At 37.4% G+C, this 13,404-nt stretch overlaps 1 protein-coding gene across 2 annotated transcripts; it reads right to left on the reverse strand.

Moving 5' to 3' along the window:
• Positions 1–6,179: 6,179 nt before the first annotated feature.
• LOC149851474 (uncharacterized) lies at positions 6,180–13,160 on the reverse strand. 2 transcript variants are annotated; one of them, XM_090000849.1, is made up of 7 exons: positions 12,834–13,033; positions 12,468–12,540; positions 10,723–12,343; positions 10,114–10,365; positions 8,852–8,932; positions 6,879–7,571; positions 6,180–6,371 (listed from the first exon to the last, which is right to left on the reverse strand). In XM_090000849.1, the coding sequence occupies exons 3-7, from the start codon at positions 11,956–11,958 to the stop codon at positions 6,315–6,317; spliced, it is 2,319 nt and encodes a 772-aa protein (XP_089856975.1). In that variant the 5' UTR covers positions 11,959–12,343; positions 12,468–12,540; positions 12,834–13,033; the 3' UTR covers positions 6,180–6,314. The 2 variants fall into 2 exon arrangements, with proteins under 2 accessions (XP_089856975.1, XP_089856980.1); XM_090000854.1 differs by lacking the exon at positions 12,468–12,540 and having other exon boundaries at positions 12,834–13,160.
• Between the last annotated feature and the right edge of the window lie 244 nt (positions 13,161–13,404).

Raw genomic sequence — 13,404 nt, forward strand, 5'->3', positions numbered from 1 at the left:
GATACATGTCATGGTCTGGATATTAATATAATCCCTGGTGACACGACTGGTCATGAGCGGACACTGATACGTGCACTAATTATTTTAATATTTTATTATTATTATATTAAAATCATATATTTAAATATTAAATTATTGAAATATTAAAGTATTTTTCTATCAATTAAAATTCAAAAATCCCATGCCCACATGTCCTAGCTTGTGAACGGGCTGAAAGGGCGATGCAAATCGGTTGCCTGATTCACCAAAAACAATGCTACAATCTAAGCCTACACTACCTTACCTTAACTCATAGTGGTAAAAGTTTAAAATGGCAAAATATCAGCAATAAAAAAATCGGGAGATTTTGAAATTTTTTTATGAATCTCGCATTTTTTTGGCAAAATCTTGGAAATAAAAAAATTTTATTTTTTATAAGAAAATATAAATAAAACACATTTAAAAATAAAAAACTTGGGGTTTTTCAAGATAAATAGCTGATAAAAATGTAAATATCACGATATTTGTCACGGTTTGAAAATCTCGCAAAAAAAATAAACTAAAAAAAAAATCATCATAATTCATTTCATCTCTGAAAGTAAACCTTCTACAATGAATATTTATAGGAAATTGGAGAAAACCCTAATCTAATACGGATCCAGGCCTAATCCAAATATTAAAAGAAGTCCAAACACAAAATAGACCCAAAAATGGATCTTGGACCCGGTACACCCTGTTTCAGCCCTCCATCAAAGGGCCAGTAGTGAAAATGGACCTGGGCCACACCATCATAGCCCTTTTGGTTCAGGTGGGCCATGCCTGGCCCGGGATCTAAGCCTTGCCCCGGACCGAACCAGGCTGAAATCTGACCCATCCAACTTGATGGCTGCTTTCACCAGCTGAGCATGTAAGCATTGCACCAAACAACAGCCTCAAACTACTATGTATGTCAGTGGCCTGAGAAAGTAACTGAGAATTGCTATCTCGAGACAAGGAGTGTAAAAAAAAAAAACTTTCACAAGAAACGTTTCTCACCTATGAAAATTACATGTCCATGTGTGTTACTTCCCACGAGAAAAATAAATCACATGGTTGCCAACTTCAAATCAGGCTTGAGAAAAAATGAACTACTTTCTTGAGTGAGAAAGCAATTCATAGGTTCAGAAGTGCTCTAAGGGTGTTCAGTTAAAATAAATTACCAAAATATCACCCCAGTACAAACCCAGAGTCATTCCCCGATACCCTCTGCCTAAGCAAATTCTCTCTCTCTCTCTCTCTCTCTCTCTCTCTCTCTCTCTCTCTCTCTCTCTCTCTCTGCCCTTCCTGCGACCCCACGTGTCCCTCTCTCCACGGATACGCCCCTGCCTGTGACCCCACAACCAGGCCCCCCACTCTCTCTTTCTTTCTCTCTCTATTCGCTCCCAGCCTCCACCCCTATCTCTCGAGTTTTTTGTGTGGCCCTCTCCCCTTATGGCCCAACCCCATTGCAGCACAATCGTCCAGCGCACAGTTGTCACAGCGGGTGCACAGGACGAAGTCTACTCTTCCCCGTGTTTAGGGCATAAACGGATAATCGATAATTTATGAAATAGTGTTTAGATTAGCATTTAGGTTTAGAGTTTTTTGTATTTTTTTTATTAGCATTTATGTTTTTAATAAGATGAATATTAATTAGTTACTTTTGTATTTTTTTAATCAACATCATACATAGGGGTGGCAAAGTGGTCGGGTTGGCGGGTCGGGTCAGAGGGTTGACGGGTCAGCATACCTCACCATAAACCCGAGTCATTTATTAAACGGGTCAGTTGTGGCAAACACGAACCCGACCCATTTATTAAACGGGTAACCCGACATGACACGGTTAACCCATTTAATAAACGGGTCGGGTCGGGTAAACGGGTTGGCGGGTCGGGTTTGGATAAACGGGTTGACCCGCCCACCTAACCCGTTTATTAAACGGGTCAGCCGGGTTGGCATACCCCTAACACGAACCCGACCCGTTTAATAAACGGTTTAGGCAGGTCATCCCGTTTAAGCCAAACATGAACCCGCCTAAGAAGCGGATTGGCGGGTCGTGTCAGATTTTGCCACCCCTAATCATACATGATTCACATGCTTGATTTTAGTTAAAAAATTGAAGGTTTTGTTATTTTTTGTTTCAATTACTTTATGTATGAAAACTATGAATAATGTTTGCTAGGATTTAATTATTTATTTAGTTTTATTTTAAATAGCATGAATATTTAATTAGAATTTAGATTTTTTTTATAATTTTTTCAAATAGCATTTAGATTTTTATTTTTAAAATAAGATGAATATTTAATTTAGGTATTTTTATATTTTTTAATTAACATTAAACATGATTCTACATGCTTGATTACCATAAGTGCATAATTGATGATGTAAGAATTAGGGTTTCAATTAGCTTTTAAGTTTAAGGTTTTTTTGTATCTTTTTTAATTAACATTTAGATATTTAATGAGATGAATATTAATTAGTTATTTTTATATTTTTTAATCAATATTATACATGATTCACATGCTTTCTTTTAGTTAAAATTTTAGGGGTTTGTTATTTTTTATTTCAATTAGTTTATATATAAAAACCATGAATGATGTTTGCTAGGATTGAGGTTTTTATGTAGTTTTTTTTAAATAACATGAATATTTAATTAGATTTTAGATTTTTTGTATTTTTAATAGAATTTATATTTTATTTTGTTTTTTAATAAGATAAATATTTAATTTAATATTTTTGTTCTTTTTAATTAACATGAATAAAATTTAGGTTTTAGAGTTTTTTATGTTTTTGCTGAATAAAATTTAGATTTTTTTATTTTTAAATAAAATAAATATTTACTTATAAAAGGTATTTGTTAGAGTAACTATTTGATGTTAAATATGTTTTATGTTCCTCTTTGTTTTGAGTAGGTTGTATTTTTTTAATTATTTATAAAGTATTTATGATGTCTTGTGTAGATTTTTTGAAAGATTAAGATACTATCTTTGGTCTTTATATAAAAAAAAAACTAAATTTTGAAGTATACTTATTATGGTACTTGTAGTTCTTAAATAAAATTTTTTAATTTTGAAAACAAGTGTTTTAGTTTTGACCAAGGTTCCTAATTATGAACATGACACTATGTAGTTTCTCAAAAAAAAATTACACTTGCTAGTATAGTTTGTTACCATAAATTTTATTTTTTCCTTTTTATTGTGCATTTATACCCACCATAGCTTAAATTCCTACCTCCGCCTCTAGTTGACATGTATATCAAGCCTATTGCATAATCTTGTGATTCCAAGACTAGTTATCATAAGAACTCTGTCACGTCTTGCTGAATAAAATTTAAGATCAAAACTTGAGCTTAATCACACTATATTATGCATGGAAGATACTTTCTTTGGTCTTTATATAAAAAAAAAAAACCTAAATTTTGAAGTATACTTGTTATGGTACTTTGTAGTTCTTAAATAATTTTCTTGATTTTTGAAAACAAGTTGTTTAGTTTCAACCAAAGTTCCTAATTATGAACATGCCACTCTCCCTAGTTTCCCAAATTTTTTTTTACAATTGCTAGCATAGTTTATTGTCATAAAAATTATTTTTCCTTTTTACTAAATTCCTAGCTCCGCCACTGGTTGACATGTATATCAAACCTGTTACATAATCTAGTTATTATAAGAACTCTCTGTCATGACTTGGTGAACAAATTTTAAGATCAAAACTTGAGCTTAATCATACTGTGGAAGATACTTTATTTGGTCTTTATATAAAAAAAAGCCCATATTTTAAAATATACTTATTGTGGTACTTTGTAGTTCTTAAATAATTTCTTTTACTTTTGAAAGCAAGTTGTTTAGTTTCAACCAAGGTTTCTAATTATGAACATGAGTTCTCAAATTTTTTTTTACACTTGCTAGTATAGTTTTTTGCCATAAAAATTATTTTTCCCTTTTTACTGTGCATTTGTTCCCAACCTAGCTTAAATTCCTAGCACCGCCTCATGTTGACAAGTATATCAAGCCTTGCATAATCTTGTGATTCCACGACTAGTTATCATAAGAACTCTATCACAGCTTATATGAACTCACTTATTTCTTGTAATGAAGGCTAAGTTCTTGATTACTAAGCATATTAATCCAACCACAAACTTTTCTGCCATAATACTAATTCTTCATGAAAATTTTGCAAACTTTTAAACAAGTTAGCTACCAGATCATTTAACAAAAGGTTAGCCCCTAAATGAAATTTTTCCAATAATAAGAGAAGTGAGAGATATCATGCCTTAACATAGAAAGAGAAAGAGAGAGAGAGATGGTGCCACTACTCCAACCCATCTCTCCTTGCTTCAGTGTTAGGTTCCACTCATCCCCTATCTTCATACTCCCTTGAAATCTCATGATGCAAATTGTTTGGTCAAAATTGACCCCATGGATGGATTCAGCATGTTCGATCTAATGAGAATCGACCAATGGATCACCGAATTGTGTTTTTTGTCCTTTTTTATGACGAGGAATTCTCGCCGAACTTAGGAAAAACTCAAGGTGGGGTCCCGCGACCATCCTGCCTTACGTGACCTACATTTGAAAGCTAGGGACACACTCGTGCGCTAATGGGGTTTGATCTGGTGTCATCACTTCACAACCACCCTACTGGCCATGCAGGCAACTCTTGCAGTGGTTAATCTTTGTCAAACATAATCTTTGAATTGCCAAAAATTTCTGCATCTAAGTCGGATTTCATCCATTTAAATGTTGATCTTCATTAAATGAATGATGTAGATCATATTTATGGAGGCTGATTGGATCAAAACTGGTATTAATGAAATCCCAAAGAGGGTTTTGAAGATGGGGATGAGTAGAACTGAATTGCACTATAGCTACAACTCATTGGTTATCTCCTCTGTCTTTCTATTTCTGACCCAATACCCATAGTCCTGCATTGGCCAACTCTCACATACCATGCAAGGGAGTCTATGTCCTTTGCATATATTGCCATGACAGGCGACCTGGTACTCTCAATGGCTGGAGATGAAGGTCCTGCTCTTTTTCTTTCTGGATAACCAAAGAGAAAAAACTCCCCATCACCGACCGCCCGTTGGTAAAAGCCCTTGAAGTCTCTCCATGCCTACCGAAGATTACATCCAGCTTCAACCTTGCGGCAAGGGATGCCACCTGTGGATTTCAAAGTTGTGATATTCCATCAACTTGGTGACATTCACAAGTCACCCCTACCAAATGAGCGACCCTTGTGGGTGAGGGAGGTCCTGTCCCTTGTGGTAGCTACACTCCAATACTTCATGAACACATACAGTAAAGGAACAGATCAGATTTCGACCTTCAAAAACAAACATGCGCCCCTTAAAAAGCAAGCTAACCGTGTTAACATCAGGTTTGTAGGACTTTCAGGACTTGCAGATATAACTGATGCATAATTGGCAATCAGTAACGACGATAAGATTAGACGCTGTTAAGAGCGAGAAGCATGCCCGTTGGCAAGACTTGACCCTGTTTGGGAGCCAATGTTGGAAAAGAGATGCGAGGATGATGGGAGTGGAGAAAAAAAAAAGAGATGAAGTTGGAGTTGTCAATTACATCCTTGTGAAGATGTAGTTAAAAATGGGTCATCTCCACTCCTGCTCCACTTTTGAGCACCATTATCATCTACCAAAACAAGGTTCCCAAACACCTGTTGGGGTAAGTAGTATTAATTAAAACCCTCAATTAATACCATCTCTTCTCCCATCTCCAGCTCCCAAACAGCACGATTGGGACATCATATGATTTCTCAGGAAAATCACAAATGCCTCATCGTCTGGAATGCAGAGCAGCACCCCACTTATCCAGAAAAAAGCAAGGCAAAAGATCCAGGAAATCACACTATGCAGTACAACAACCATTGCCCAGCTATTCTTTTCAGATTGTCAGACAAGTTTAAAGCAAAAGCTTGAGTCTTCCCATAGGGATAGAAGGCTTCACAAAACAGAGCCCCTCACTATTAACCAACTCTATCCCCATCTACTAAAGCTTTCTGCAAATGCCCAAAGGTGAGCCAACTTGAATGGCCCTAACTACAACCTGGTTGGATTAAAACCTGCAAGAACCCTTGATGAAAAAGTGATGCAGAAGAAATGAAAACTGACAAACGTACAAAACCCACATTTCCAGTGGAAAGTGCAGCAGCTTGTCAACAAGAGATTTGAGGAAATGAACTAATCTTATTATTGAAATTGCAATTATTTACAGATTATGATGACTGACCCACTAAGATAGTGGGCTGATATTTTGTTATATACAAATCAGCTCAAGACACCAAGCTGGACGCTCCAGAGGTCAGTGGCTGATATCGAAGTATTTTGGATCCGCTGGAAAATGATGCTCCACATGCAACTGCATCAAAAGAACCAACCACGAAACACTACATGAATAACCATTGAGAATAATAGGATATTGATATGAACCATCATTTAATTAAGGAAAGCATCGATGATCAAGTAGCCAAACCATGAAAAATCATACGATATTATTATATTGATATGAATCAGCATTTCATTAGAGAAAGCATTGAGGATCAAGTAGCCAAAGCAGGATACATTTTGACCAAGAATCAGGCCAACAATGTAACACTTATTCTGATAATTGTAGAGCTGATTTCCCATAGGAATAATCATGGGGTAACTAGCCTATTTTTGCTTTCTCCCACAATACTAAGCGACTACTTTCAAAAAGACAATTGCCTTACATTAAGTTTAGTTGAGCAGAGTTCTGATATGTTACTATCACAACTTCACTGACGCACTCTAGAAGTTAATCATCCTCCAATTCTAACCAAGAGTATGGATGCATCAACCAGAACAATCTTTCATACTGAAAAAGGCACACAAAGAAATTTCGTACCTTCCCTTCATCTGAATCTGCATGCCGTTGAGGAAACACTACCCTTAAGTCATTGTATAAGTAAAAGCGCCTTTCACCGTCACTGTCCAGATCACGAGGTACAGATAATGGGTCTGACTTGCACCTCTGGATTGACCTCACAGATTTCTTGGAGAGGCATACAAAGCGAAGATGCAGAGCATATCTTAAAACACCCACAGCAGCAGAACTTTCATTCAATTTTGTGGAACTATTTACATGTTTTTTTACAACTTCCTGGCATATATCCATTGGGCTGAATTCCTCGTTGTCAGTCTTATGATAATTACTGTTGCAAAGTTCATTTATACTCTCCAACTTCACATCAAGGTCAACCACATTAGGAGTGTTGGGACAGCTTCTTGGTACAAAAAAAGATGAATTTACTCCTTTCCCTTCTGAAGCGTTAGGTAAATTGAACTGCTGTGACTCAGAATATAAACAACCCATATAATGGGATATTTCTCTCGCCATATTTTCAGAATGCTGTTCCTCAGACCTCATTGTAAACATACAGTGACCATTAGAACCAGCAGGTTCTGCATGAAGCTGTACAGTGCGGCTTCTTTCTGAGCCTGAAAGAGCAATATGAACACTTTTCTGTGCGACATTGCAATTTCCTTCTCTGGCCAAACTAGAGGATGAGGCCAGGGTGACCTTTTGACGCATAAAGGTCTATAGCACAAATTAAAACACACCACAATAAGTATCTATTCTATAATTTTTGTTCAGAAAGCAATGAAATATACATGTAGAAAATATTGTTGGACAAAACATTATAATAAAGCAGACAGAAATGAAATTTCTCTAAATTTCTTTCTATGTAAACCACATCTTTAATCGTCTGCAATTTCCATCTCTCAGAAGATGAGGCCAGAGTGACCTTTTAATGCATAAAGGTCTGTATCACAAATCAAAATACACCATAATTTGAGTATCTATCGTTACAAACATCTGTTTGTTTTATTAACAATGTCAAAGACTACCACTGGCATAAGTACTGGGAATCCACTGACAACAACTGTAACTAAATTTTCTTCTTTGGACCATATTAGTAAAAACAGGAAAGCATTTTGAAGCTGCTGCCCTATACAAGCCAGCAGACAAACAATAATGTGTGCAGGTTACATGTTTTTATGTGATTGTCTCCAGTACTTTTACCATATGCCAGCTGCAAAGTTTTGATAGGTCCACTGCTTACGCTATCCTGCCTCAAAATGGTGAGGACACTGAACATAAATTTGTTTGCGTAAACTCAAGGACTCCCAGGCTAAATTATTGTTGTAATGCAGCTCTATGCCAACAAATGTGAACGACAAGGCTATGATTCTCTCACTTTGAAAGGCATGCATTGAAGAAGGCAACTGCAGCACCATTTATTAGTCATACATAAAGCAAAATGTCTCAATTGAACTTACTTTATTAGCACCTTCATTCATATGTTCCACACGATCAAAACCTCCTAAAAGGAGCAAGACCAAAGAAGCTAAATCCTTCTCCACAAGGTAAGTTGCAAATTTTAAATGTTACATAACAAGTCCAAGTTGAAAAACAAATGCAACGAAATCAATTTCAAATTTTAAAAGAACAAAGCACAAGTAGCCATAAAATAAAGGATCACGACCATAAAATAAACAGGTGAAGTTACGGGCACAGATCATGTCTGTCATATGTTTGACTATGCCCATGAAGTATCATGATGTATCCAATGTCATGCCATGTCAACGCAAGAGTCATGCTAAGTGAAGTGTCCATGGCATAGTAATAAAGGTTAGAAGTAGAACTTATAATACATGAAATATAACTGTGATAGAACTAAGTAGAAAAATATGAAAATTTGACAATTATGCATGGCATTGCATTCTTTCAAGTATCTTACTTCACAGGTTTATGTTGATTGCATTGTAGAATACATGAATACAAAGACTTGAACATGTACTCCAACAGTCGCATACCTTGGTCCCAACAGGCATGTCACTCAAATCATAGTTGCAAAAAAAGGTGTGCAGCGGTGTCTTCTCTGGATTACTGAGGACCTGGAATGTTCAAAAAGCACATCATCAACTCATGGATCTAATAATATAGAACAATCAATTGTAAACCCATCACAATCAACAGATAAACCTTAGTCCAATGGTTAACAGCTTGTCAACTTCCAATCCCATATATAACCAAAAATAGAGTTATTTTTTAGTAGTAGAAATAAAAAGAAATTGCGGATTAGATCATTCCCATTATAGAACACACATAGAATTTCAATCAAGTCTCTCGACATAGCATTGGATCACATCTTATCCTTGAAGAATGTGATACATTAATTGTTCTTTCAAATTTCAAAGTTTGGAGTCATTTTAGTGAGGTTGTATCAAAACCATCGGCTGAGCAATACAGAGCATTAAAAGGGCAGAAAGACAATCTGTAAAGTGGAATCAACCATAGTCCTAATTGTATCGTGAAGATAAGCATCAGAGTTATGATCAAATGCTGAGATATGCTTTATCAGCCCCAAGCTTTATTAATATATTGAAACTATGAAAGCTACATTGCAAAGTAAAGATTTAATGCCAAGACTGAGACAAAGAATACACTGACCAACTAGCACAGATTAGAATGACACACATAATTATAAAGCACATTTTGCACAAAACTCTGAGAAACCTAAAAGAAAATGCACAAAGGCAACTAGGAAAGCAACTCAAGCACTAGCACCTCACCTTTTAGTGTTTTAGTAATAATAATTGTTGGAGAATCCTGACTTAGTACTGCATATAACCATGTCCAGCCATAAGCATGAATTTGTATGCCATATAATAGCTGTAAAATTTGTTGTTAAGATAGTACGGTAAATGCAAGAATAACAGGCCTTGCACAAAATTACATGTATGGACCATGGGCACAAACCAATCATCCATCCTTGATGGGCGACCAAAAAAATACAGAGTTGCCATATGAGTTGGTTTTTGCATCAGCAACAAGGCTGACACCTGAAAAGCTTAAATGAGGGAATGTCGAACTGGGAAAGAAAAAAGTGGGAAAAGAATTTAGAATTCTTTTCGTGATAACCCCAAAACATAACCAGAGGTGTATTAGCCTAGTTAATTGTGTTATTATCAGAATTATTCAGCTTAGAGAAACACATGCATGCATCATAAGCACAAGACAACCAACCTAACTTACTTGATCAACAATCAGTTTTGAGGGTTAAGGAACCCAGTACCAGTTGTATTCGTCCTGTCATTGGGATCCGTATACGACTTTTGGAAGACCAAGAATCCCCATTGCTTAAGCTTCTCTTCAACTGTGGACCTTTGCATTTGTTTCCAGGTGCATTGCCTCCAAGATCAATAGATGCATAATATAATAAGCAGCTATCGCCATCTACACTGGTTACAGAAAAAGGTAGTTTCTGAGAAGGTGGAGAAAAACTCCCTCCAGTCACACTAAGAACAGCTAAAAAGCCATCTATTCCCTGCAAAAAATTAAAAATAAAATTAAGAAGGGAAAGACAAATGAAAATAGTAAAGAGAAGAAGACAATTTGAGGATACACTGAAAATGAAATAAAACACAAGCAAAAACAAAAAAAAATCCATCGCCACATATAAGATGCAAGATTTCATGGCAAAAAATGAACCAGAAGAAGGAAGACCCACTAAACAGGTTGATAACTAACATAAATATCATAAAAAAAAAGAGCTGGAAACACTGTATCATTCCAAAAACAACAAATATTCATATATAATAACCAATAAGTTGCAATTCCAAAGTAATCAAACTTTTGAAATCACAGAAGAATCTTCTTTGAGGTGTTTGCAACATGAACAGACCTTGCTGGTTTTGCTGGATGACAACCTGCCCGATAACAGAGACTCTTCAAATGAACCAACCAAAGACCTTCGAACAGGAAGCCCAGACAGGTTTCGTATCAATTTTGCAGTGTGCGGCAAAGTGGTAACATTGGAATACCAAGTCTGAGCATCAACAGAGTTACAGTCTGCAATGCACGGAGCTGAATCTTTTTGAAAAATTCCAAACTCTTGAAATGACTTGCTTGTGATACCAAACCCGTCTTCATGATCAATAAAGTTATCTTCAACCTTTTCATGAAGCTTTCTATCATGAATTTTACGGCCAAGAGGAGACAAAGATAGAGGTGGTGAGACCTTACTAGGAGATGTGGCTATTGCCCCCGCCTGAATCCTTACTCCACCTATTTCTTTATAGGGGAGAATTCCAGGCATTGCACAAAAATGATCAGTGGGTTCTTCATCATCCAGCAACGGACCATCTGTAAAAACAAGAGGATTCAATTTACTGCTATCTAACACGGGATTGCATCTGTAACATCTAGATATAGACCAGGGCAAGGAGCCATTCAGATGGTTCCCATCACCAACATTAGCTTTCTTACTATCCTGCATCATAGACATACTATAATCCCGATCTGTTTGAACAGTTGGAGCCTTGTTAAAGGTTTCACATCCTCTTGGTATATCAATATCCAAAAGATCACCATTGAACTGTTTTGAGTGCAGCATACCATTAAGAGGGGACAATATGCGCTTCCTAGCCTGTGATTCAATTGTACCACCTGACTTTTCCGGTATACACATTATAGAGGACGAGTTCATTCTATCAGAATCACTCATTCCAGACCCATGAACTGACAAACTCGTGCCGCTAGATTCAAAACCCACAACCCTTGAAACCGGGCAATGCACATCTCTCCCCGTCTTGAGTGTAAACCAGCCAAGTTTGTCATTTGAACCGTTCCTCAGTCTGCAGACTCTGCACCCATTCACAGCCCCACCATCAACCACATTCATGATAGGAAACAATCCATCGTTGCCCATCGGCAATTCCAGGGCTGGGTTTCTCTGAAACTCGCCATTAGATGATCCACAAAACCCCTGGCCATAGAATGAAGTGTCCCCCATGATCCCACTTTCCCCCATCTTTCCACACAACCCCTCCAGTTCACAATCATTGATACAAAATCCATTTGGTGATGATATTGCGATTTCATCATCAATTTCATCAGACGAAACCCGAGTCAATCCCATCTCTGGGACAAAGCCCACCACCTTCCCTACTCCCTATAATTCAAATAAAGAATCTACCTACACCTTCCATCCGAACCCATCAATTCCACCAAGAAAGGAAGAAATTCTTAACCCGCTTGGCCTGCCCATCACAATTTAACCACGCCCGCTGCAAGAAAGAACAAAGAAGGAAGCGAGATTCCAGAAAAATATCCAACTTTTACCTCAGGATCCCTAATCCCACTACTATCTAACCGAGGTTTCTCTTCCCCTAACCGCAATCCTCCTGCCAAAATCAACCACGAACCCCAGAAAATACCTCAAACTCCACAAAGAAAAAGCGATGACGAACTTCCGATCCATCGCTGCCCGCAAGGAAACTAAGCCAAACCCTTCTTCGGACCACCTGATTATCAAACCAATAAAAAGCAAACAGGAAATTCATGAAAAAGGAAGAGAAGAGTCAAAAGCCCCCACACTGATAATCAAAACAAACAGAACACTTGGGATCAAAACCAAGGCTACGCTACCGATTCACCACCAACGGCGAGAGAGAGAGAGAGAGAACCACAGAATCAAAACACCGATTTGCGCTCCTGGATTCTTCATCGGCGAAAGAAAAGATCACAAATAAAAAGAATAAGCATATCAAAAAACAAGATTCAATCTTTTGTTTTCTTTCAAACAAACAGATTCAAGTAAAGAAAAAAAAGGAGAGAGAGAGAGAGAGACCCAAGAGCACCGTAGAGTCAAAACCCAAGAAAATATCAAAATCTAAAAGAATAAGCGCATCCCAAACAAGATTCAGATGCAAAAAAAAGAAAAGAAAAAGGAAATGAGAAAGAGAGCTGGGGAGGATGGGGGGGGGGAGATAAATCCACGGAAATGGTACTTACCAAGATCGTGGAAAGTGCCGGCGATGGTGAAATCCGACGGGCTTCCGTCGGATACCTAAGTCGTAGAAAGAGTCATGTCACCTTCTTCTTCTTCTTCCTCTTGGAGAGAGAGAAAGAGAGAGAGAGAGAGAGAGCGGTTTTGTTGGGTGACAAGTGACAACCCCATGAAGCCGACTTGCTTACGTACATTTCAATCCCCCACAAACGAATTTTCTGGCGACACTGTTTTGATGAAGGCCAGACTCGTTTTTGGGCCGCGTATCCCTCCCAATCCCATCCACACACACACACACCTCTCCCTCTATCATTCACCCATACCACACACACACAGTTGGATTTTCCTTTTTTTTTCCAGTTTTTCAACAAAATTTGATGTTGGTGTTTGATTTTTTTTTTGTGTGTGTGTGGTTCAAAGTTATGTGTGGTGTGGTGTAAACTTTTGCTTTTTTGTGGTTCAAACGTACGACGACAGAATGATGAAGGGTAGCATGAGGGGCATGTTTGAATCGGCGTAGGTAGGGTAGAGGAGTCAACGGGTCGGGACTCTGGTGGAACCAGACCTGAACGTGAT

The sequence above is a fragment of the Nuphar pumila genome, chromosome 1 (genome assembly GCF_984573655.1).
Source record: "Nuphar pumila chromosome 1, dmNupPumi1.hap1.1, whole genome shotgun sequence".
NCBI lineage: Eukaryota > Viridiplantae > Streptophyta > Magnoliopsida > Nymphaeales > Nymphaeaceae > Nuphar > Nuphar pumila.